The 26,377-nt window shown below is 42.6% G+C and overlaps 1 protein-coding gene across 7 annotated transcripts in view; it reads left to right on the top strand.

The window, feature by feature from the left end:
* The window catches only part of CDC14B (cell division cycle 14B), a 73,131-nt gene extending 63,573 nt beyond the window's left edge, over positions 1 to 9,558 (top strand). For 2 of the 7 annotated variants that reach the window (XM_054031933.1, XM_054031935.1), the window contains exons 13-15: positions 3,842 to 3,958; positions 8,649 to 8,714; positions 8,973 to 9,558. In XM_054031933.1, the coding sequence (XP_053887908.1) occupies positions 3,842 to 3,958; positions 8,649 to 8,714; positions 8,973 to 9,012 (223 nt within the window). In that variant the 3' untranslated portion in view covers positions 9,013 to 9,558. Of the gene's footprint in view, positions 1 to 3,841; positions 3,959 to 8,648; positions 8,715 to 8,972 lie in introns of those variants that run through there. The other 5 variants (XM_054031939.1, XM_054031936.1, XM_054031938.1 and 2 more) reach the window with 4 other exon arrangements.
* Positions 9,559 to 26,377: the final 16,819 nt, after the last annotated feature.

Raw genomic sequence — 26,377 nt, 5'->3', positions numbered from 1 at the left:
CCAGGACGGATTGCAAGCTCTGATGGACCTCATCTTCCAGCTTTGACTGAGCCCTGGGAGATCCTAGGCCATATGGTCTCCTATGTGATATCCGTCACAGGACTCCATCTGTGGAATCATCAGGTGTGATTGCAAACAGTTTATGCTCTGAGTAGAGACAAGCTGGGCAAGCCGGTTTCCGTTCCTCACAATGTTTTCAAGATCTTTGACCTGCTGGGAAAATAGAAGCTGTGGGCATAACTGTTACCTTTGTTTCCCCTCCTCCCACGAAGAAACTAATTGCATATGGCTCCCTGTCGGGCTAGGGAGCACATCTGGATGAACAGGTGGCTCAAGGTTCTTGGACTCGGCAAGATTCAAGCTTCACATATGTCTCCTCCAACTGCAAGCAGTACTCAAATCCTAGGGAAGGCTTTTGCCTTTCATCCAATTCTCTACATATTCAGTATGTTGGGCAATATGACTACAGTATAGTACATGAACAAACATGAAGGAGAGCAGGCCACCACTCTTTGCATGAAGCTGATCAAGCTCTGGAATTGGTATATCTGACATCAGATCACTCTCTTGGCAGTACACTTCCCAGGAGTAATGAACACTTTGGCAGACAGCCTCAGCAGGCAGTTCCAGAGACCAGGATTGAAAACTTCACAGCTCAGTGATAGAGCATTTTCTGACAGTGGGGATTCCTGTTGTGGAACGTCTTTTTATGCCAAGAAAACTAAAAATGTCTGGTCTAGTGTTCCCAGGCAGCTCAGGGGTACAATTCCTGAGAAGAGGCATTCCTAGTAAAATGGTCAGAGCCGCTAATGTATGCTTTGCCACCCATTTCCCCTCTTTCCTCAAGCCTGAGGAAAATCGAGCAGGAAAAAAGCATTGGCCAATCCTAGTGGCTGAGACAGTTTTGGTTCACCAGCTTTCTTCAGATGGCGTCCTGTCCAGCTCTGAACCAGCTGACTTCAGAGAAAGGCAAGACCACTCATCCAAATCCATCATCGCTCAGTCTAAGCCTGGTATTTGGATAGATGATGAGCTTAGAGAGGTCAAGTTCAGAGTCAGAACAAGCCATTCTCAATAATAGCAGGAAAGTCTCTATGATGAAATGGAAGAAATTTTCTGTCTGATGTCTGCATCCTCAGATACGTCCAAAGGGCTCAGAGATCCCTACCATTCTGGACTATTTCCTTTATGTTAAAAATGTCTGATTTATCGCTCAGCTCACTGAAAGTGCATTTGGCAATGATTAAGGTCTTCCATTCTGTAGTGAAAAACTGTTTTGGTCTTTATCCACTATGAGGTTTTCAAAAGGCCTTGATATAGAACCTGTCCTCCCAGTACTGAAACCTATACCAATTCGAGTCTTCAGTCTCTCATTGTCAGCACTCATTAATCCTCCTTTTGAACCTGTAGTTTCCTGCTCCCTTCATCTGTCTTTTGAAGGTGGCCTTTCTGACCACAGTCACCTCCGTCAGAAGAATAGGTGACTTTGGATTCCTTACGGCAGACTCTCCCTACACGGTCTTCCAGAAGTATAAGATTTCTTTGATATTACACCCCAAGTTCATTCCAAAAGTTTCCTCCAAATTCCACTTTAAATTAGGTAATATATCTACCTGTTTTCTACCCAAAACCTCACACAGCCAGAAAAGACAGGAAGCTCCATTCTTTGGATGTCTGTTGAGCCTTGGCTTCCTATCTGCAAGACAAAACCCTTCAGGAAATCTCTGACACTGTTTCGTTTACTGAATGGATGAAAGGGGAAGTAATTTCCTCACAGACACTTTACAAATGGATTTCAGGTTGCATCCTGCTTTGCTATGAGCTAATGGTGACACCTCCCGCACAAAGTGAGAGCCCACTTGACAGAACCCAGGCTCTCTTAATAGCTTTTCTTCAGGATGTCTCCTTTCTGTAGAGCAGCAACATGTGGTTGTGTGTGTATCTTTTTGCTAGACATTATGCCCTGGTACAAGCTTTTTCAGCAGATGCTACCTGCAATCTGTAGTACATCGGGGTCCTCTCACCCTCCTCCTCAATGAGTAGTGCTTTTGAGTCCCCTCATGCGACATATTCATAGGGACCATCACTCGAAGAAGAAATTCATGTTACTTACCTTACAGTAACTGGAGTTATTTAAGATGTGTGTGGTCCCTATATGTATTCCACTACCTGTCCTCCTTCCCCTCTACTTCGGATCCTTTCCTAAAGTGATTTGTGGCGGTGTAGGAGCTGGAGAGGCGGCCTGTCCACACTGACCACTTATGCCCTGTGTTCAGAGTGTGCAGACACAGATCAATGGACACTACTAATGAAAAATCTTCTGGTCTCAGGCACATCAAATGCATGTGCACCTCAAGTGAATTACACATAGGGACCACACATCTCAAAGAACTCAAGTTATTGTAAGGTAAAGTATCAGAGGGGTAGCCGTGTTCGTCTGGATCTGTAAAAGGGTGGGAGGGATAGCTCAGTGGTTTGAGCATTGGCTTGCTAAACCCAGGGTTATGAGTTCAATCCTTGAGGGGGCCACCTAGGGATCTGAGGCAAAAATCAGTACTTGGTCCTGCTAGTGAAGGCAGGGGGCTGGACTCGATGACCTTTCAAGGTCCCTTCCAGTTCTAGGAGATAGGATATCTCCACTAATTTAAAAAGTGACACAGAGTCCTGTGGCACCTTATAGACTAATAGACATATTGGAGCATAAGCTTTCATGGGTGAATACCGAAGTGGGTATTCACCCACGAAAGCTTATGCTCCAATACGTCTGTTAGTCTATAAGGTGCCACAGGACCTTTTGTAAGGTAAAGTAACCAGAATGTGTCTCATGCATAACAATGAACTATTTCACTTCATGGACAAATTTGACTTCTTATAGTTTCAGAATCGAGTTGGCTCTGTGAGGGCAGAGTTCAAATTGAGTGAGAAATGCCTTGCTAAAATGATTTAATTGATGTAATGAGAGGAGAGTCCCTCCTACCCTTCTGTTATATATTAACTGAGTATCCAAAAGTGTGCTAGGTGCCATATGGAGTAATTTAAAAAAAAAAAAAAATCTCTCCCATAGTCTAAGCAGAAACATGGTGGGATGTGGCAAGGCAAAACGGAAGAGATAGGGAAAATGGGGGCTGGCAAAGGGTACAAGTTACTTGATTTTTTAAAGAGTGTTTTTTGCCTGTTGCTGCCAGTGACTCTATTGGGAGATGCCGGGTGGTCAGCATTTTTGAAAATCATGCCACAACTGTGGTGTGGTCACTCCCTGTTTTCTAACAGCAAAATACCAGCATTGTCAACTAAAAACTGTCCCTGGGCAACGGTAACAAAGCTTTTTACAGACTGTGTGTTCCAAATGACCATGTTACGGGTTGGAGATTTGGACTCTAATCTTCAGGAGCCATTGAGAGTTGTGATTCCTTTTGTATCAGTCGAGATGTCATTTGTGGGAAAATAACATTTGTTTCTCTATTAGGCTCTTCGTGTTGCTCTTTTTTTCAGTACACAACACTTAAAATATCAGCTTTTTGTTCATTTCTACCTTCTCTCCTTCCTCCCCAAAAGGTAATAATGCTAAAAGAAAAGCACTTTGACAATCTTATTGAATGTAAAATAAGTAAAGTAAAAATAAACTAGTAATACTGCAAGAATTAACTTACTAACAAAGCATTAACAAGGGGAAGTTGTATACCTCAGTCTGCAAAGAACCCTTTTTCAAAAATTTATTTGTGGAGAGCCAAATGACACATATACCGATATATCTGTTCTTTGTGCTATAGTATTATATCCTCTTATTTTTTTTTCTGGAAAACTTTCAGGTTATATAATTTTTTTTTCCTACTCTTTTCAGAGTAATTCTACAGTCCAGTGTTCAGAAAAGTAAAACGTCTGAACCTAGCATTTCTGGCAGTGCAGACATTAATAAAAGAACTACCAGGTCTGCTGCAAGAAAAAGCAGTTTAAAAAGGTGAGAGTTACTCTTTTGAGCTGGCATGTCCATTGCTGGTGATGGACTTTGTCTGAGGAAATATTAGCCTCCTAGTGACAAGGAATTATATTTTAAAATATTTTATTTATCATGTAATGAGACTGTCTGGAGCTTTGAATCTCTTGTGTCATACATTTCTGAGTGAATTTTGGAAACTGGGAGATTTGTATTGTGGTTATTATGTATGATTTAAGGATTACTGAATTTAGGAGTTTGCTGACTTAATAGTTCCCATCACAATTTCTACAGGTATTATGAAGAAACCTCTCCAGAAACAAATTTAAAAAAAAATTGGTGAGGAATTGTATATGACAGTGTGGTGGAGGGAAGGGTGCAGGGGGGAGTTGAGAAACAGTACAAGTGCAACAAATTAGAAATTCAGATGGCAAAGAACTAACTTCTGTCAAATGTTCATAAATATCTCCTCTGTAACACCCTTCTCTACTCCTGTAAGATCAAATTTATTGTCATCCTTTTTTCTATTGGTCTAACCATCCAATAAGAAAATAAACATTAAAAGTTCCACTCTTTCCAGAAAGTCAAAGAACATGAATGATTGAAGCCAACCATTCAGCATAGAAAAGATCTATTTCCTTGTCTTGTGTGGAAAAGAGGGTATCTTCAATATTGAGGGAAAACACTAGACAATGTTTCACAGTTCTCTTTGGGGGGAGGGACTCCTCCTTTGTCTTGGCAAGGATTAATATGGAAAGAGAAAGCAATATAAAAACTAAGAGGAATTAGTCTGACCACTAATGAGATATGAGAAAATAAATCATAAAAGCACACTGGCTTTGTATCACAGAGGTGTAGAAAATGCATAGTGTGTGTGTGTGTAATAGATACACCTCTACTCCGATATAACGCTGTCCTCAGGAGCCAAAAAATCTTCCCGCGTTATAGGTGAAACCGCATTATATCGAACTTGCTTTGATCCACCAGAGTGCGCAGCCCCGCCCCGGCCCTGGAGTGCTGCTTTACTGCGTTATATCCGAATTCGCGTTATATCGGGTCCGTTATATCAGGGTAGAGGTGTATAGTGTACTGGTAATGAGATTTTTATAAAGGGAAAAGGATTCAGAATTTAAAGTAGGTAGTCTGCTCTACAAGCACCTGGAGAATTTAAAAATGTGGATGGTTTAGAACAAGAGTGTGAGTGCCTTGTGTGTAATCACATGGGTACAAAGTATATTTACTTCTGACAGCTACCACACGAGTTCTTGTATCCATCCATGTGCAAAGCCAGTATGCAGACCTAGACCCTCTCAAGTTGTGCTGGAAATGAGCATGAGGTTCTAGCTCAGATCTGTAGGTTACACAACCATTAATTAGGGGAATTTAAAGCCATCAGTATATTTTTTTTCTAGTGCTGTCCTCTTTCACATTCACAGATATCAGTACACTGTGGAAGAGAGATCCCAAATGTATATTTCTCTTTTTTGGGAGTGAAACTGACAAGAGGGCTTGCAACTTTCAGTTTGAAAACAAAAGATCTAAGCAAATTAAATCCAGATCACGTATAATCTGTGGCTTATGTGTCGTACAGCAGTTTCAAATAGTTTTTGATTCTTGAAAGTGACAATTTTTTGTCTTGTGCTTGTTGTGAATATCTTTTAATTAGTCTATCAATAAATGCTGAAGAGAAGAGCCTTATTTTGTTGGGAGGGAGTGAATCATTATACTTACAACTAGGACTTATGAATTGGTGTTTGTATGCCATAAATACAAACTTAGTATGTGGTAGAGTTTCATAGAATTTCCTTTTCTCTTCTCTCCCTTCTGCCCTCATCCTTAAAGGGAAATGCAAGCTATTTTAAAAATAACAAACAAAATCAATCCTCTAATGGTTGGTAAAAGATGGAAACGCCGTATCAGATAACCTGCAGGACACTTCTAATGTAACATTGAGAGAATTTTCAGGGTATTATATAGCATTTGATTCATATTAACAAATAGTTAAAAGCTAAAAACAACTTTTTTTTAACCTTACCTTAAATACCAGTTTTATGAAACACTATATTTAGTTTTTGCATAATTGTTTGGTTTGATTAGGTCTCCTTGACTACAATGTTTTTATCAGTACTGATTTCTGTCCATGTTGACCTCTCTCTGATTCTGGTTATTTCTTATATTCTTCATCCCTCTTCTGTTTTTGAGCCTCTTAGCTCTGTAGCTATTTGTCCATTCAGTGACATACCGTTTCAGTTCCTGGAAAGCATCCTTATGAGTAGATCCTCCCTCCTAGAGAACAGCAGGCATTCCCCAGTTCCTTTCTTCTCATTTGTCACAATGAAAAAGACCTTCTGATAAATTATTATATGAAGAAGTGCTGCCACTTTGGAGATATCTTTTACAAACCTGGCATGGTGCCTCCTGGCTCTGAGGAGAGACTTGTGCTCTTACAGAAGAGGGATTCCTCAGTTCATAAAAGAGCACTAACTTTGTAGAGTCTTTGTAATTTGGCTTTCTGACACTGCTTCTGAAACTTCTGCCCCAGATTTTTCACTTTAAACTGTATCTGATCATGTTTCTAATACTTAACTTTGAGACCATACTGCTTCAATCAGTTGATGACCAGATCCTGCCATTCAAGATATCTCAAAGCAAAATAGTGCCATCCAATAGGGTCACAATTCTGGAGTTCTTAGACATTTTTCCTTCAAAAAAAAAGGCTGCTTGGTTGTAGTTCATATACGCATCATGTGATTAAATTTATACCCTCTCATGGGCATTATAAAGAATGTCCTCCCTACAATATGGATGTGTTTTTATTTACCTGTAGCCTCTGGAAAAATCTTATATGGAGCCAGTATATCACAGAATGAGATGGCTTTTGCAGCTCTCCATTTGGTAAAGGATATGCAGTCAATGGGTGACATCGTGGAGCTTCCATTAGTGTATTCAAAACAAAACAAAAACTGGCTTTCCATCCTTCTTGCCTGAAGTTTATTCAACTTTGTCTTAAAAAAATATATATATATATTGGGTCCCCCAAACTGACTGCATTATTCCAATTCAAGCCTAATAAATGCAGGGTAGAGGAGAACAGTTCTGACTTCTGTTAATACTGTAGTATTGCTGTTAATCTAACCCAGCATGTCTTTTGTGACACAATATTATTTTATCTATGTAAACTTTATCATCCAGTATAAACCCTTTGATTCTTTAGACATCACTGCCTAGCCAGTTATATTTTATTTGGTGTCTGTGTATTTTAATAGTCTTTCCTATATGACCACTGTTTCAATTTTTTTTCATTGAATCTCATTTTATTTATAGGTATTGCATTGATTTCTTCAGATTTCAGTTTTGTTGTAGCTGAATCACAGTCTATGATCAAAAATTCATTCTTAGCATTATATCCTCAGATTTGAGTCCTTCCTCATCCTTCAAACTGTGAAGAAATTGTCAAGTAGTGGGTCCTGAATGACTCATCTCTCAGTAAAACTACAATATTTACTTCAAGTTTTCTGATGAGATTTATGAAGCCATCTCATGATTGTTTAATCAAGCCAATATGTACAATATTTGTGCCTTTTCCTTCAGGTGACACTATATATCTACCATAGTTAATGCCTGGTTGTCCAGAATGAGAGGGGGTATTAGTACATTAACATGGCAGTGTGGATGGGAGAATGTAATGGAACTGCAAGGGATTCATGTTGCAGCCTAGGGTTATGATCTGCTCTGTGACCTTAGGTTAACTGACTTGGTCAATTGGCACCTCACTTTCCCATCGCTAGGACATGGCTGCTGTAGATTGGTCCATAAGTGATAGGTCAGAGTTCACATTTTACAATGTGCATTTATCAGATCATTTTATGGTGGAAATTTTATCATCTTCTCTCTTCCTTCCAAAATACAGACACTCCTTAAATTCTTATTGTTAATCTATTTAATTGGACCATTTACAATAGAGGCAACATTTAATAATTATTCTATCTTGAAACAAAAAACTAGAATAATCCTAATACTGAGCACTTAAATTGCTTTTCATCCATTGAACTCAAAGTGCTTTACAGAGGTGGACACAGCATGTGTTAGTATCCCCACTTTACAGACTGGGAAACAGAGGCATGCAGCAAGGCAGTGACTGAGCCAGGAAAAGGACCCCCCTCTCCCAATCCCCCCACCTTGTAACCTATCCAGTAGGGGCTTGAGAAATTCCAACACCAGCTGCATGAAGTAAAGAAACTAACAGAACCCTCTTCCCTTCAAAATGGATAGAAATTAAGCTATTGTCCCACTCATTACACTCTTAGCGTTCCATGTATTTAACAAGATCTTGAGCTCCTTTGTTGTTAGCAATTTAGAAGAGAGGAAATAATGTGTGTAGTGAGGATTTTGGGGGTTCAATGGAATTGGACTATAGGAATCATTATGCCAAGGAATAATTGTGACCTGTTGGCAGGAAAGGGGAAATATATGCAACAATTAATATATAGGTCTCTTAGTTTTTTTTCTCACCAGAGAAGCATGTCATGAAAACGAACAGAGTACACTTAACCCAATATGCTTTCACTATTGAAGGGAGCCATTAAGCAGCATTCTGCTCCTGTGTTGAGATGGAAATGGCATGCAGCACACCAGAGCTTTGTCTGTTTGTGATCTAATTCTAGTTTTAAAAAAATTAATATTTCTTTTCCATTCTTTTCTACTTTTCCCACAGTCTGATACCTCAGAAGGAGAAAAGGAAAAGGAATGCTTTACAGCAAATGCGCTTAATGAAATTATGGTACTTTGAATCATCTGCTTTTTCTTTACAAAGGCTTTTTTCCTACTCTTTGTAATCAGAATAGTAGTCTGTGCTTTCTTTACAATTGATAATTTATTCTCTATAAAGTATCAAGTCTTTTTTTTCTTTACAATTTTTTGTTTGTAGTATTATGCTTAACTTAGCTTACACTGGCAGAAATGTTAGAAAGATTTTGCGCTTGCTTTGTTTTTTGAATTTCAAATTTATTCCTCATAAATCTGTGTTTTATCATTTCAGTGGTCACGCCATACCAAGGACCAGGACAGTGCTGCGTTAAGTAAAAAGAAGTGACTGAAGAGGATGCTGAGGGGGGGGAAATGGAATATTGCTATGGAACTTAAAAAGTCTTTCTTTTCAAAGAAATTAACTGCAAAATGCAGCTAAGATTTTAGCAGTAAAACTCCTCCTAATTTGTAGAAGAAAACAACCTGTTAAGATGCTTGACAAACAGTTCAGCTTTCTAATTCTAAATGTTTCTCAACTGTTTAAAAAAAACCTTGTAAATTTAGACTCAGGTGTAAATATCTAAACGCTCTATTATAAAGAGGGTTTACTAATGGGTATGATGCATGTGTGTAATTGTGATGGCAATCACTTAGCTGCTGGCCACCATAAGAATTGAAGATGTGGTGGGAGCTTTTAAATATTTAATTCACTGTTGTCCGTCCAAGCTGATCTCAGTCTCCAATACAGAGCAAATCTTGGGAAGGCAAGATTTTATTCTCATAACATTGTACTTTCCTGTTGATTTGGATAGCCTTCCTTATTTTGTATGTTTTTTTTTATGAAGCTGTAATGTTAAATACCCAAACAAATTACTGGACACCAAAGACTGCTTTATTTCAAAGGGTTTTTTTAAACGATTTAACTAAAAGCTGCTAACTGTTTTATTAGTAATAGCTTTTAGTTGCTCAAATTGCTTGAAAACATGGATTTTCCTACCAGAGTTTATAATTTGAAGCAGCACCATCAACTTAGATTACACGGCTAGTTGAAAACTTTTTACCTACTTGTGCTACAGGTAATACCTAAGGTTCTCAATCTTTCAGACATGGTAATGGTTCCTAAAGTTTATGCATCAGACCATACTTTATGGTCATTGTCATAGTTTTCCTTGTTTAATCATTTTCTTCCACACTGAGGCGTGGGGGAAATAGGGGCACTTAAAAAAAAAAAAAAAGAGTTGTGATTGTAAAACCACTGAAATTGGCAGTGGGAAGCAGGTGTAGTCAGTAATTTTTTAAAAATGGTTATTTCAAGGTGGCAGTGCTCCTTTAAACATCCAGGTACTTTTGATTATCAAAAAAAAAAAAAGCCCTAGATACCCAATTATCAGTTAAATGTCATTGTAATTTTTTAAAGGTGACCTAGGATTTGAAATTTTATTTTTCCTTTTCAATACCTTCTTCTAAATCAGAAAAGTTTTTCCTCCAGATTTATCCTATTATGTTTGAACAGCTTATTTCCCCCCCAGTATCTTTGTTTGCCAACATCACATTTGACATGTGCACACCCCTCAGAATAGATCTGCTACTGCATAGCCAACAGTAAAAAGAGGTTTGTTTTTATGAGTTCTGTATAAATACATTTGGGGAGGAAGGTTGAAATGTTACTCAGCAGACTTTTTTGTCCTGAAGAAAGACCTACTGTCTTGCAGTGGGAGGGAATGTTCCTACTAAATTTAAAGGCCTAGGTCTAATTTAATCCCCTTATTAGAGCATTAAAAAATCGTCATGGTAATTGAAGGGTGTTCCCTAGATAGTGTAAGTAACTATATGTTGGCTTGACTAGCTTTTGATGCTAAAGGCAGAAGAGTATTAGTCCAGGATATGGTTACTTGTTAAGTTAACAGAAGCACCTCCCAGGTTGTTCTGAAACTTTTAATTATGCAAACTTGAATGTAAAGAAGATAGAAGAAAAGGTTCTTCCAGTATAGAATCCAAACCTTGAACAGATATTTAATATCTTATTAAAAAAAAAAAAAAGAAGAAACCCCTTTGATTCATCTGATTTTGCTCCTTTGCTTTGTACAGCTGAGAGACTCTTGTCTCCAAGGAAATAGTAATCTTTGTGTTTATATTGCCTTTCAGAACAATTGGGAGCGAGGGGCTGAGCCACATCATTTTGGGGACAAGAGCCTTGTTAACCTTGTGAGGGGAGGGAGGGACAAAATGAGTCAATGGATTTTTTAAAACAATTCCCTCTCTGCTAATACAGCCCCTTTGTTTTTGTTTTTTTATTTGGGGTAGCAGAGTGCTCTTTACTCTGATCAAGAATTAGAGGCCCTATTGTGCTAGACTGGTGAGTCCAACTTCCACCAGTGACCTAGAAGAGAGAATGTGCAGTTAATGATGAATTGAAAATGTGCTCCCTGAACCATCCCTGTGGATTTTTTTTTTAACCAAAGTGTGTGTGTCACCCAGGCCCTGTGGGCACTGCCTCCCCCATACCTCTCACTTCTGAAGCTGCAGTTCTTGGGTAAGCCTGGAATGCTCTGAGCAGTTGCCTGCCTGAATGTAGGGGAGCACCTAGTAAAGGGTGACTCCCCTCTGCCCCATCCTTTCCACCAGCTGCCAGGACAGCCCAAGAGAGTGGGGAGATAAAGACAGAGAGACAACACTCAATTAAAATTCAATGATTCTCTACCCTTATCCTGGTCAGAGCCAGCCTAGCAGTTGCTCTTAACTTGTGCCAGCTAACAGTCCCAATGGGACTGTCTGCCTGTTGTGGATAGCTGAAGCATAACACATTCCACACTCTCACCCTTCCCTCCTCCCCCTCTTAGGCCACCTATGCCCTGCTATACTGGCTCCATGCACTCCAGGTGGGTAGAATCCCCAGCAGGGACATTGTGAGGGAATTCCACTCCTTTTATTACCTGAGTGATGCAAGGCAAGAGATTTTGCCTCCAGTATAACAACTGGAGCTCCTTGATCTTTTTCAAAAATAAAATGTGTGCCTCTACAGCTGAAAGGATTGGACACCACGGTGCTAGGTGCTGTACAGGTAAAAATGTCCTAACTCTGGGGAGGTCACAGTTCTGTTTATTTTACAAGCCTAAACAGCTGAATGAGGGGAAGGTAGGGTGGTTGGGAGGATTAGATTAAAAAAAAAAACACAATAAGGCTTTTGGACAGTATGTAGTAGTTTTAACTTCCCAGCTGCCTACCCAGTTCTTTGCTTTCTAGGTATTTTCATATTTTGTGTACATGTTTGTGTTTTACCTCAGCACTAGAGTGAAACCGAGGAGTTGTCTGTTGGCAAATAGTGAACTGATTTGTTCAGTTAAAGTCTGCCCAAAAATAATGTAATAGGTATAATTTGCTTATACATATGCACAGGTTGAGTTGTTTGTACTGTCTGTGGAACCTGAAAAGAATCAGACTAGGGTTTGTTTGTTTTTAAGAATCACCCCAACATATGAAGTTTTAGCAAACTTTGAAATTACATTTTTAAAAACCAGATGAACTCTTGGACTTTAATTTTGTATCATTGTTTTAAACATCAAATACTGATTTTAACTGAAAAACAAAGCCTGTCACAAATGTCTATTACATATAGTGAAAGTTTCTAAACAAAGTTTCACAGTTTTGTTAGGTATGAAGATTCTGGGCTACCATTTTTCACTTCTGTACATCTGACGGTTGCGGAGAAACGCACAAATGCTACTGCCATTCTGTATTTGAATATTCAAATCAGCCTTACTATTTAGTGACCAACATTACCTCCTCATAGCCTATGTAATTTTAACATTTAGGTCGTATTTTCAATCTGACATTTTGCCTTGCATTTGCACCATACGTACCAAAGTTGTCTACACGCAATTCTGAAAGCGAGGGGAGAAAGTGCTTCTTTTTTAAAGACTTGTGAAAGTGTGCCAAATGGAATGTACCTGTAAAACAGGCAGCTGGAGACCTAGAACTTGTGTGTGCTGAGAAGCTAGTTATCCCTGCTGTGATAGATGTATAATTCTGGGTGGGTGGCCCATCATTTTTTCCCCATCCACCCTTTTATACTGATATATATATATATATATATATATATATATATATATGTATATGTATATGTATATATATATATATATATATATATATATATGTGTGTATATATATATATATATATAGTGAAAATCCTACTTAAAATACATAGTAACTATTGGGTATCTTGGGTCAAGTTGCTGCTTTTCAGCAAAGTGTCAGCAGTTTATATTAAAGTTACTCCCAGATCTTGACCTGTTGTTCCAACTGTAAATAGGAAAGTGCTGCAGATGTGCTGTTGTTTTTAAAGACTGGACAAAAACTATTAAGCTAGGATTTGTATAAAATGAGACGCACATTCTAAGTGGAAGAAAAATCAACAATTATGTAATCAGATCTGCAATTTTATAATGGTTTGCAGACTTTCATTTGTCTTGTGTACAGAGTCTGGAAAGTTCTTTAAAACGTACTGAATAATCAGTATTGCTCATCCTGATTTTTTTTTAAATTGTATATTTCTAATCATATTTTTTTAAATCAGATTGAATGACAGAATGGGAGTTTTATTTTCCTGAAGGTATTTTTAAGATAAAGCTTCATGATGTCTTGTAAACTTACTTTGATATGCATTTGTCATTTGGAAATCTTGCATATTGTAACTTGTTTTATACAAAATATTGAATAGTAATAATTGTAAATTATGAATTGTGTACAAATAAAACTATTAACCTGATGTTTCCTATTCTCAACAACCTTGACAATCAGATTAGTCAGAGTCTGCATTGGCGTGGGTGGCTTCCAACAGTAGATCAACAAATGGTAACATTTTTGTGACTGTTCACTGAAATGCATAATATACTAATCATGCCTCCCTGACCAACATAATCAAAGTGCAAAATTGTAAGGGATAACTTTTCATTTACTAAAACGATAAAAACTCTTAATTCTCATAAATTATTCTTGCCTTGTTAAATATGTTTACTCTGTGAAGATGGTTACCTATAGCAAGATTAGAGGAGTGAGATTCAGGAAGCCAGGGTTTTTATATTTTGACTCAGCTACTGACTTTGCTTTGAGCAAATCACTTAACCTCCTTGTGCATCTTTCCCCACCTGTAAAGTGGGGATAGTACCTGCTTTTGTATAGTGCTGCAAGATAAAAATATAAAGTGCAAAGTATATAATATCAAATTTTATTGAAATTATGATAATATAATACACAATGTTGCAAAAAAGGGTCCATTGCAAACTCAAACTGAAAACTTCAAAATTTCACAAAAAAAAATTTTTATTGTCCAACTCTAAAATTCTGTATAAACTCAACAGTGGTCAAGCTGGGCTAGCCTGAAGTCAACCTTTGCCACTGGTGGTTGCCTCTGTCAAACAACAAAAACACACTAGATTCAGCTAATCTGCAGATTTTTAAAGCTCTGACACACAGCCTCATCCTTCTTCCCAAAAGCATAAATAAACCTTCCTCCCATCCTCCTGATATGTTTCCCATGCATATAACATCATCCTGTTGGTCTTGTACAGCAAAATGCTAATCTTCACTTCTCATCCTTTTCTGCTTTGAAATTGGTTAAAGATAATTATACTGTTTTATAAATATAAAAGTTTTTCATGACCTGAATAAGCTGCATGCTAGAGAATGAATGAGTCTCACGTCGATATCACTGTGTGTAATTGTTCTAAGCCTGCGTGTCAATCAGTGACGGCTTATCATTGCAAAGACCAACAGTCAAACACTTAAAAAAAAAAAAAAAAAAAATTATATATAGTCCAGATCTGCAGGGAGGAAATGAAAATGACGGGCATCACAAGGGAGAATGTACTGTCCTATCAAAACCATTTACTCTCAGTTAAGAGTTGGGCACTATGCTGTGGTATTTTGAAAAAGCAGGGGGGTTATCTCAGGCCCAATGGGATAAAATGTTAATGAAACCTGTGTTAACTGTTACAACACTAAATAGTTAAGCGGGTTTGGGGTTTTGTCAGGTTGCTGGCTTACTTCCACTGTAACCATGACCATTGATCTTTTTAACCTTTTACTAAAGCTGCAGGAAAAAGGAAACAGTGCATTAATGCATTTGAAACAAAATATTAAGTAAGGCTTTGATGTTAATATCCTTGATTCCCTTTAGCTGTGACAAGTTTTTAATAAGAAAAATCCCTGTTTGACAGTCTTAAAGCTGGTATTAATTGTACTTTTTGGGGGGAAAGTAGTGAGATGAAATGGGCTGGAGCTACTGTTAAAGTCCAGTTATGTTTCATTGAAGACAAAACAAACATAAAAGCGATGAAAAAAGTTTAGAAAAAATGCAGCTTCTATCTTTAGCACGGACTGTATCTTACAACCTTGCTGCTGGAGAGAGGTGGGGTTAGCTCACTCTTAGCTACTGCAATGTCAAATTTATATCAGCACTGAGCTGTTTATGGCACAGGTTTTAGCTGCCTCACTGGTCAAACTTACAGCAGTGTTGCTAAATGAGGTAAGAGATAGGAAAGAAGAAACTAAGTGGGGAAGGAAAAGGATGCACAAAGGAGGTAGTGGTAGCACATTTCACGTTCCAGATGTTCAGGAGTCAACCAAGGCAGTTGGTGATAGCAGTGGTTCCCTCTCTTTGATAGAGTAAGGCCAGCATGCCTTTCAGGATTAGGATGATGAGGGTCCAATGGTGGTGGTGTGTGTCCCATGAGGTGGCAGATGTGATGGGGAAGCTTGCTCCTTTCAGTCCACCTGTTCCCCCTGTGACTCCCCCCCCCCCCCCCCCCCCCGGGACAGCTCTAAGCACCAGCAAAGCAAGCACATACTTGGGGCAGCCCATTTGCAGGGGCGGCAGGGATCCAGCATGGGAGCTGGGAACCAACAGGGGGCCCTGGAAGCTGTAGTTCCTTGGTTAGCTCCCTGCCTCTAGACCCAGCCCAGGAGCAGGGAAAGAACTGCTTCACTTCTCATCCTTTACTGCTCTGAGGGAGTGAGGAAGCTGAGACCTCATGCTGCAGCCTGCTATGGAGAGCGACACTGTGAGTAGGGTGACCAGACGTCCTGATTAAAAGTGGGACCATCCCGATATTTAGGTATTTGTCCCGTGTCCCGATTGATCTTCGGTCGGGACGCTGCACTCCGCTTTTTTTTCTGCCGGCAGCACTTGGCTGTTCTCGGCTTTTTTTTTTTTTTTTCTCCTCGTCTCCTCTGACTGCCGGCAGCACTCAGCTGTTCTCGGTTGGTTTTCTTTTCCCCCCTCTCCTGAAAACCAGACGCTGAAGGTATGCATAGCTAAGGGAGGGTGCGTAATCTCCTCTGACTGCCCGCAGCACTCGGCTGTTCTCAGCTTTCCTTCCCACCCCCCGCCCTCCCGCCCCGACTGCCAGCAGCACTGGGCCACAGTAGGGAAGTGGGAGAGGGATCTGTTTGTGTCGTTATACCAGCAGCACTCAGTTTTTGGGGTTTTTTGCTTTGCCGGTAAACCCCCCCCCTTGTGTCCCAATATTTTCTTCCTGTCATCTGGTCACCCTAACTCTGAGTAGGGATACCATATTTTAACATTCAAAAACTAGGACATTCCATGGGGAGGGAGGGTAGCCCCACCTTGCCACCATCCACTCCCTCCAACTGCCCCCCACAGAAACCCCAACCCATCCAACCCCTCCTGCTCCCTGATCACCCCCTCCCAGGACTCCACCCCCTATCTAAGCCTCCCTTCTCCTTGTCCCTAACTGCCCCCTCCTCAGACCCCCCACAACTTCCCCTCTAGGACCCCACCACCTACTTGTCCCCTGACGAACCCCTGGGACTCCCATGCCTATCCAACTGCTGCCTGTCCCCCTGACTGCCCCCCAAGCCCCTGACCCATCTAACCCCCCCTTCTCCCTGCCCCTGACTGCCTCCCTGAACCTCCACCCCATCCAACCCCCCCCTGCTCCCTGTCCCTTGACTGCCCCCCACCTGGAACTCCCTACCCCTTCTCCAACCCCCCAGCCCCCTTACCGTGCCACTCAGACCAGCGTGTCTGGCTTCGCACAGCGCCAGACATCCTGCTGCATACATGCTGCCGTGTTCCCCTGTGGAGCTACAGCCCCCCCACAGCCTTCCAGATTTGAACACCTCAAAATTCAGGAGTGCTCAAGCTCAGTTTGGGCGGCTGTTACTTCATTTCTCCTAAATCAAATATACTGATCCACTGTAACTTGATGTAGAAAAAGTAGGATAAAAATTGAGCAAGAAATGCTTCCCAATGGTTATTAGGACTGGAGTTGCTATTTTCAACAGCCATTGCCATTTGTTTAAAAGGAAGACAATGATATTGCATTGGCAAATTCCCCATAGAAAGAAAGAGTGGAACAAAAGAATAATAAAGGCACCTCAACTTTTCCTCATTTATGTAGGACAGTCTTATAATATGCATCCAGATATCCTCTAATCACACAAGCTGAAAATTGTTCCACTTCACTGCAGTTCTGTAACCATATGGGAACCAATCCTGTCGGGGTGGGGGGGGGAGAGCCCAGGGCTGGGGCAGCAGGTGGTGTGGGGGGGGGTAATGGTGGGGTGGTAGGGGGGAGCCCAGAGCTGGGGTGGCAAGGTGTGTGTGTGTGGGGGGGGGGGGGGGGGAGAGAGCCCAGGACTGGGATGGCGTGGGCGGGGGGTGCGGCGAGGAGCCCAGGGCTGGGACGGGGCAGCCAAAATTTTTTTTGCTTAGGGCGGCAAAAAACCTAGAGCTGGCCCTGGACACCCCCCCCCCCCATAAACCATGTCCAAGAAGGGGTGACAATATCACGTTAACCCATCAATTGTAAACGTTTCCTCCCGTTTCTACAATATTTTAGCTCTTTATGGCATCCTAGCAGCACCCCAGTCAGCTTGTGACTTCACCAGCAGCCTTGAATATTCTTTATCACCAGTCTTTGAGCCTAAACAATCCGGTTTGTACCAGTATATTTGCTTTTGACATTTTCTAACTTTCAAAAACAGTTGTGTACCAGACTGAGTTGGATCTTTGTTACCATGGTCAAATGAGAGTAGAGGCCTCTGCACCACCACAGTCACCTTTGGAATTAAAGATTTTGTTTTGCCTATAGTTTCTATTTGTCCATATTGCATAGTCTCCACACTTGATGCATCTGAAGTGGCTTTTTTACCCATGAAAGCTTATGCCCAAATAAATCTGTTATTTTTTAAGGTGCCACCGGACTCCTTGTTTTTCCACACTTAACAGTCTATGCAGGAAACAGGACAGAATAAAATAGCAAAGGTGGTGTGGGTTATCTTTCAGAGGCATTAGGAAATCTGTGGTCTTGAGAGGAAAGTGTTTTCCTGATTCCAACCGGTGAGTTTAGCCTGAAGCACAAGGATGGAGAACACTTATTTTTTCCTCTAGTAGATGCAGTGGAAGGTATCTGCCTCAATCATATCCCATACTGGTACATTCCACAGATTAACTGCATGTGCTAGAAAAAGTTGTATCTGTTTTTAAATGACCATTAAATTTATCCCTTGGTTTTGTTTTGTTCTTTCCTGTGTCACCTAGCTTTGGATGCTGTAAGGCAAAGGATGCTGTACTACCTGGACTATTCAATTTAGCAGTTTTTATGCAGATTGTGAAAAGATGACAGTGGTTGTTTAAGAAAACATGTCAAAACCAGAAACCGTATGTTAATGCCCATCACCTGTCATAGAGCTGAGGATATAGTTACTGGAATTTAAATGAAAGGAAAACAGTGAAAGGAATCACCCACCATATATGTTTGCAGGAGCGTGGGAAAGTTCAGTGCTTTTTCTCCACCCTCGTGGCAACACTTACAGTTCTACTTTGGCACTGTGACAGGATTCGGTAATTATTGAAAAGCTTCAACCACTGCAGTAAGTTGTCCTGTAGGGTGAATTATTCATATAATGGAGCATTTAAGATTTTTGCTAGGATGGTCTTCCTGCTCAATGGAAACTTGTCCTTGAAAATAACTTCTTCTCCCTCCGACTGGTAGACACTCAAAGGGAAAAGGAACAGAAGATGGGCAGGACTAGCTGTTTTTATTTTTTTCATGACTATGGCTTCCATATTCAAAAGCATTTGTCCTATCAGGGAAAACCACCACCTTGGTCATACAGCTCCATCCAACCCAAGGCTTTCTGAAGAGATGGTAAATAAGATTCTTGTAAATCTCACTCCAGTTCTTACTCAGAAGCACCTACCAGACATGCAAAGCATGAGGTGTACACAAACACTGAAACACAGGCAAGAGGTCTCACTTTTAATTAACTGGTTCTGTCTCTTGCAGGGCAAAGCTGCCCAACATCGCCTACTCATTCCATGCCACGGTTTCCAGCTCCCCAGGGTTTTGTCATTCCTGGCATTCACATGGTTCAGGCCTCAAGCTGGGTCACACTGAGTTTAATCTCCCTTTGAGGTTAAGACATTCACACAAAAGTCCCAAGGAAACAAAAAGGTTGTTCTGAGTCTTTCATTTTGAAGTACATTCCATGCTCTCTCTACAAGTTGTATTTAAAACTCCAGGTTCCAATTGTGTGTTTGTCACAGAATACATTCATTAGAGCAAAACTACTATTTCTGTAGCTAACCATACCATGCTTGTCCAGCTCCTGCTTATATTAAAGTGAACCAATTCTTCTGAGGAAAAATTGTTTTCAGCATCACCCAAGCATACTATTTGTAAAGTAGATTCTTCCTGTCTATGAATATAAATTCTATTTGTCCTCCATCCTTTTACCTTCAATGTATCTGTGATATTCTGCTAAGTTTCGATAATGTTCTGTGGGGGAGGGAAATGGAACAAGCTTTCCTACTACAACATGCATCAGTACATTCAAGGTTTGTCTTAAAAGACAAGTCTAAAGCCAATGCACAGAACTCTGTAAATAATGCAGTCAGGTCAGATAAAACTAGTAAGGCTGAAGCATGATCCCTGTGGATTTTACACACAAGCTTCTATGGTCTACAACAATTGCAGTTAACTGCTCTCCAGTCAGTAGCAGTTACGGAAAAGGCAAATTGCATTTCCATTAACAGCTAATCTCCCTGTCTGCTGCTCAGTCTGAATGTGCAGATGCTGGGTTCCTTATTCTCTCTTGCTCATAGAGACAGGCTCCTTCTTCTGCTCTACTTCCCTAACCAAGGGGAAGTGTTGCTTTGTAGAAGCCTGGCCTTGGAAAGCCCAGAAGGGTGGGAGGGTCTGTCTTGACCAGACCACAGAAAGCTAAATTAACCATCTATTTATTACAGCAGCAGCTAGGGGGCAAAAACAAACTGGAGGAAGAGAGGAGCTCTAGACTCAGTGAATAGAAGAGAAACCACTACCCAAGATTTGTTCCATAGACTCAAACCATCCTTCCCATCATGCACTACTGAAAAGTAGTCAGTTAGTATTAAGTGCTGAGATTAACATATATGTGTCAGCTGCAGTTCATTCTCTCATCCTCTCCCCAGCAGCAGAATTGTGCATGCTTTATAGTATTTTGGTAGTGTTTATGTACATATATTGACTGCTATAAATTGACCTTGCCTTCTCAAATATAAAAGAATGGAGTATCGCTGTAGTCATGAAATGAGCCACAGAATTAAATGATGGCTAAGTCAAGGGGTTGGATTTTGTTGTGTCTAGACCTTTTGCCACGGTTTGTAAACAGGAAAAAGTATATAACAATTTTGAAAGACAGTCAATGCTGGCAGCAGGAAGGACTCGAACAAATAACTGTTCTCCAGTATCAGAACTGTGGACGTATGAATTAAATGAAATAAGCATTAATTTTTCAGGGCTAGGATTTCATTGCACCTTTGGAAAAATAATTTTAAACCTAATGCAATTGTGCTAAGAGTGAAAAAAATAATTCCAAGTTATATTCATAGCACTTTGGCTTTTGCTTTCATTAGATTGCACGTGCTAAGCAGATTCAGGCATAATTAGAAGTTTGATGGCAGACCTCAAAGGAAAACCCAGCAGCTATAAGGAAAGGTGGGGTTGATAGAGTAGGTTGAATCTGCCATGCATCCATACTGAACCCATTCCCAGCATGGGAGCAGTGTTGCTGTCTAAAGAGATGAAAATTCAAGGTCTTGTCTCATGGTCAGATTCCTCTTAGGTATATGCTGCCTGCTTTAAAACTTCCTTGTAGGTGCTTACAATATGTCTGGCTTGACAAAATTACTGGAGGATATTAAACAGCTTTCACTGTTGTCATTAAAACACACCAGTGAAGCAGAAAGTGATCCCAGATCTGTCAATGGATTTTCAGACCCTGCTGCAAGTCCTCCAGTAGAGAAGACCTCAGTCTATGAGGAAATCTGTTTGGTAGGGAGTGGCAGCTGGCCTTTCACACCCGTTGCATGTGATAAGGAAAAGTCTCCTCCCTAGGCATCTGGAACAGCTAGTGTTCCCCTTCCACTGGGGGAGGAGTGGGAGCTGGCGGAGGAGTCAGTACTGATCAGCTCTGCAGCTCCACTATATGTGTAGTAGTCTCAACTCTGCACCAAAACTTGTGTGGTCAAGTGGTTTACAACCTGCATATGAAAGTCTGATCTCAGGCAAAGTTCATCTGATGTTTCAGAGCTCAAAAGAAAAGATTTTCAACTTTTGAACTCAGGCCCATTTACATTGAGTAACATGACTTTGCTTTTCTAATGGAAAGTATTGCTAAAACAAGAACACTGGACAAAAGCAGCTAGAAACAGGTCCTGATTGAAGTCACAGACCACACTCCTCTCTTCCACGACTGCAGGTGAGTTCTCCTTTCTGTTCCCAGGCTGCCACCCTGCATCTTCCTCCCCACCACAAAAAAGGTTAAATTTACCCTCCACTTTTCCCCTGAGGGGGAAAAAAAAAAAAAAGCCAAGAGAGAGACAGGAATTGATTCCACTACCCTTACACAGTGAGATTTGGCCACATTTCAGTCTTCATGCAACTGCATCTAAGGCCTGGTCTACCCTAGGAGGTTATGTCCAATTTAGCAGCGTTAAATCGAATTAACCCTGCACCCGTCCACACAACAAAGCTATTTAGTTCAACAGAGGTCTCTTTAAATCGATTTCTGTATTCCTCCCCGACGAAGGGATAGCGCTAAATTCGACATGGCCATGTCGAATTAGGGTAGGTGTGGATGGAATCCGACGCTAATAGCTCCGGGAGCTATCCCACAGTGCACCACTCTGTTGACACTCTGGACAGCAGTCCGAGCTCGGATGCTCTGACCAGCCACGCAGGAAAAGCGCCGGGAAAATTTTAATTCCTTTTCCTGCCTGGCCAGTTTGAATCTCATTTCCTGTTTGGACATCGTGGCGAGCTCAGTAGCACTGGCAGCGATGCAGAGCTCTCCAGCAGAGGTGACCATGCAATAGCAGAATAGAAAGAGGGCCCCAGCATGGGCTGATCGGGAAGTCTTGCATCTGATCGCTGTGTGGGGCGATGAGTCCGTGCTTTCGGCGCTGCGATCGAAAAAATGGAATGCGAAGATCTATGAGAAGGTCTCCAAAGCCATGACGGAGAGAGGCTACAGTCGGGATACAACGCAGTGCCGCATGAAAATCAAGGACCTGAGACAAGGCTACCAGAAGCCCAAAGCGGCAAACGGACGCTCCGGATCCCAGCCCCAGACATGCCGTTTCTACGAGGCACTGCATTCCATTCTAGGTGCGGCCGCCACCACTACCCCGCCAATGACAGTGGACTCGGACGATGGGGTATTGTCGACGGCTGCTTCCACGGAGATGATTGTGGACGGGGAAGATGAAGGAGATGAGGAGGACGAGGCAGTCGACAGCGCAGACGATGCTGATTTCCCCAACAGCCAGGATCTCTTCATCACCCTCACGGAGATCCCTTACCAACCCTCCCAAGCCGTTAACCCTGACCCTGAATCAGGGGAAGGATCAGTCGGTAAGTGTTTTAAATATGTAAACATTTATTTTGATCAGAACAGGAATGGAATATTAACAGTGGGTTTCTCATGATTACTTTGCCGTAGGTGCTCTACTTTTTAGTCCTTGCCAGTGCAGCTACTGGAAAATTCTGTCAATATGTCCAGGGATAGAGTAGAAATCCTCCTGGAACATCTCCACGAAGCTCTCCTGGAGGTAATTTGAAAGCCTTTGCATTAGGTTCCTGAGGAGAGCGGCCTTATTGCATCCTCCATGGTAGGAAACTTTTCCGCCCCAGGCTAGCAGCAAGTACTCCGGGATCAGTGCCTCGCACAGCATGGCCGCATACGGCCCTGGTTTTTGCTGGCATTCACGCAGCATGCGGTCTTTCTCTGTGTCCGAAATCCTCAGAGTGATATCACTCATGGTGATCTGCTTTAAATTAGGGGAATGTTAGTATTGGGACTGATTGTCTGTTCCTTTACATAACTGTAACCGGCGGTTTACAGCCACACGGAGGAGGTGGGACAGGGGCGGCATACAGGGATCTTTCCTGGGGACAGCTGCAAGGGGGTGGGACAGGGCCAGAGTTCATGCTGGCCGGATTGCTGGCAGCAGGAACTGGCCAACGCTAGGGGCATTGCTTTGAACGTGAAAGGAGGGCACTGCTATAAATTAAGCAGTCAGCAGCCAAAAGTCTACGGCTTACCATGTCCGCCTGCTACCCAAATTCCACTGTCCTGCCCCGCTTGTGTGATCTGTGCTCCAAGACCCCAGGCACTGAATGGGAATGCCGAAAATTCGACCTTGTCCTGAGTGCGCATGTGATAGGTGCTGTGCATGGTCTTCTTCACAGAGAAAGATTATGTTCGTTGTTCACAAAAATGTATCTTTGTGAGGAATTCAGTCCCTTTTTCCCCCATCACACAGCTGCGAGTGTCTCCCGACCTACCCCAGCATCCCCCTCCCAGAGGCTGGCACAGATTAGGCGCCGAAAGAGGAGGACACGGGCCGAGATGTTCTCCGAACTTATGGGCTGCTCCCGAGCTGAGGCGGCACAGCAGACCCAGTGGAGGGAGAACATGTCGCAATACCAGCGATCACACAGTGAACAGGATGACAGGTGGCAGCAGGAAGACCAGCAGGCAACAAACGCTGTTTGGACTAATGAGGGAGCAAACTGACACGCTCTGGCGGCTTGTAGATATTCTGCAGGACCGGAGGCAGGAGGACAGAGCCCTGCTGCAGTCTCTCTCTAACCGCCCTCCCCCGCCACAAGGTCCTATTCCCCCCCCACCCAAAGTCCCAAGAAGGAGGGGCGGCTGGGGCCGTGAAAACAGTCACTCCACCCCTGCAGACTGCTCAAGTAGCAGACGGCTCTCATTCCCAAAGTTTTGGGAAGTCCTTTCCTTCACTCCAAAAGCACCTCACCCAAGCCCCGTCCCAGTATCATCCCCTAACTGTGTAGTTGTTAATAAAAAATAAGTTTCTGTTAATTACTGTTTCCGTCAGGTTCTGTTAGAGGAGAGTGTGTTTGAAGGGGGGAAAGAGGGTTGGTATTTGGAGAGGACAGTCACCTTTACCAGGGTACAGACACGGGGGCAGGTTCTGCAGGAGGTCACATACACATTGCAGTCACTAGGCACCCTGCTCAGTCTGGCTGGTGGTTTTCATGTTGTGTGTGTGTGTGTGTGGGGGGGGGGTGTTACAGATCTTATGCAACGGTCCTTAGCCTGGATGACAGCCACGCAGCAGGGGATCTGTAACAGTCCTCCCCTGCCACAAAGTCACATAGCCCCCACACACAGAGTCCCAAAAAGGAGGGGTGGCAGGCTCTGTTGAAACAACCAGTCCACCACTGCAGACCGCTCTAGGAGCGGAAGCCTGTCATTCCTCGAGTTTCCATCACTACACCTGCTCCCCATCACAGTCTGCGTCCCAGTTTCAACCCTTTACCACGAAACCCTTAATAAAGAAAATGGTGTTAATGAACAAAGTTCCATTTATTTTATTTTTAAAGGTGTGTTGGAAGGGGGGCAACGGGGTGAGGGGGGTATGTAACTGGAGAGGATAGTCAACATTAAGTGGGTAAAGAAACGGGGGCAGGTTCAGCTTCTCTTTAAACAAACTTAATAGTCACAGGTTACCCTGCTCACTGTGGAACCTAGCTTTCAAAGCCTCCCGGATGCACAGAGTGTCCCGCTGGGCTCTTCTAATCGCCTGGCTGGGCGTAATCAGCAGCCAGGTGATGTGCCTCAACCTCCCACCCCGCCATAAAGGTCTCCCCCTTGCTCTCACAGAGATTGTGGAGCACACAGCAAGCTGCAATAACAATGGGGATATTGGTTTTGCTGAGATCAGAGCAAGTCAGTAAGCTTCTCCATCTCCCCTTTAGACGTCCAAAAGCACACTCCACCACGATTCTGCACTTGCTCGCCGGTAGTTGAAGAGTTCTTTTTCACTGTCCAGGGCACCTGTATAGGGCTTCATGAGCCAGGGCATTAGCGGGTAGGCTGGGTCCCCGAGGATCACTATAGGCATCTCCACATCCCCAATAGTTGTTTTCTGGTCTGGGAAGTAAATACCTTTCTGCAGTCGTCTAAACAGACCAGAGTTTCCGAAAACACAAGCGTCATGAACCTTGCCCGGCCATCCGACGATGTTGGTAAAACGTCCCCTACGGTCCACCAGTGCTTGCAGCATCATTGAAAAGTAGCCCTTTCTGTTAATGTACTGGCTGGCCTGGTGGTCCGGTCCCAGGATAGGGATGTGAGTTCCATCTATAGCCCCACTGCAGTTTGGGAATCCCATCGCGGCGAAGCCATCTATGATGACCTGCACATTTCCCAGGGTCACTACCTTTGAGAGCAGTAGCTCAACGATTGCGTTGGCTACTTGCATCACAGCAACCCCCACGGTAGATTTGCCCACGCCAAAGTGATTCGTGACTGACCGGTAGCTGTCTGGCATTGCAAGCTTCCAGAGGGCTATGGCCACTCGCTTCTGGAGAGTCAGGGCTGCTCACATCCGGGTGTCCTTGCGCTTCAGGTCAGGGAACAGCAACTCAAAGTTCCAGGAAAGTTCCCTTACGCATGTGGAAGTTTCGCAGCCACTGTGATTCATCCCAGACCTGCAGCACTATGCAGTTCCCACCAGTCCATGCTTGTTTCCCAGGCCCAGAATCGCCGTTCCACAGCATCAACATGACCCATTGCCACCATGATGTCCACAGCGCGGGGTCCCGTGCTTTGCGAGAGGTCTGTGCCCCTCTCAGACTTAATGTCCTCACTGCGCTGCCGTAGCCTCCTCGCCCGATTTCTCAGCATCTGCCTCTGAAAAAGGTGGATGATAAGGTGCGAGGTGTTGACAACGGCCATAACTACAGCGATGGTCGCAGCAGGCTCCATGCTCGCAGTGCTGTGGCATCCGCGCTGTCAATCACCAGAAAAGTGCGCGAACTGATTGCCCGCCAGCGTTTTCAGGGAGGGAGGGTGGGAGTGACGTTTGAATGACAACAGTTACCCAAAACCACCCTCGACATTTTTTTCCCCAGCAGGCATTGGGTGCTCGACCCAGAATTCCAATGGGCAGTGGGGACTGTGGGAACTGTGGGATAGCTGCCCACAATGCACCGCTTCCAATGTCAACGCTTGCCCCATTAGTGTGGGCTCACAAAGTCGAATTACTGTTCTTAGTATGGATACACACGTTCGACTTTGTAATATTGGTTCCACTAATTCGATTTACGTAAAATCGAACTACTCTCCTAGTGTAGACATACCCTTAAAAGCAGAACA

Source organism: Malaclemys terrapin, chromosome 6 (assembly GCF_027887155.1).
Source record: "Malaclemys terrapin pileata isolate rMalTer1 chromosome 6, rMalTer1.hap1, whole genome shotgun sequence".
NCBI classification, from domain to species: Eukaryota; Metazoa; Chordata; order Testudines; family Emydidae; genus Malaclemys; species Malaclemys terrapin.
The sequence above is the reverse complement of the archived record's forward strand: the minus strand, read 5'-3'. Positions and strand labels throughout refer to the sequence as shown.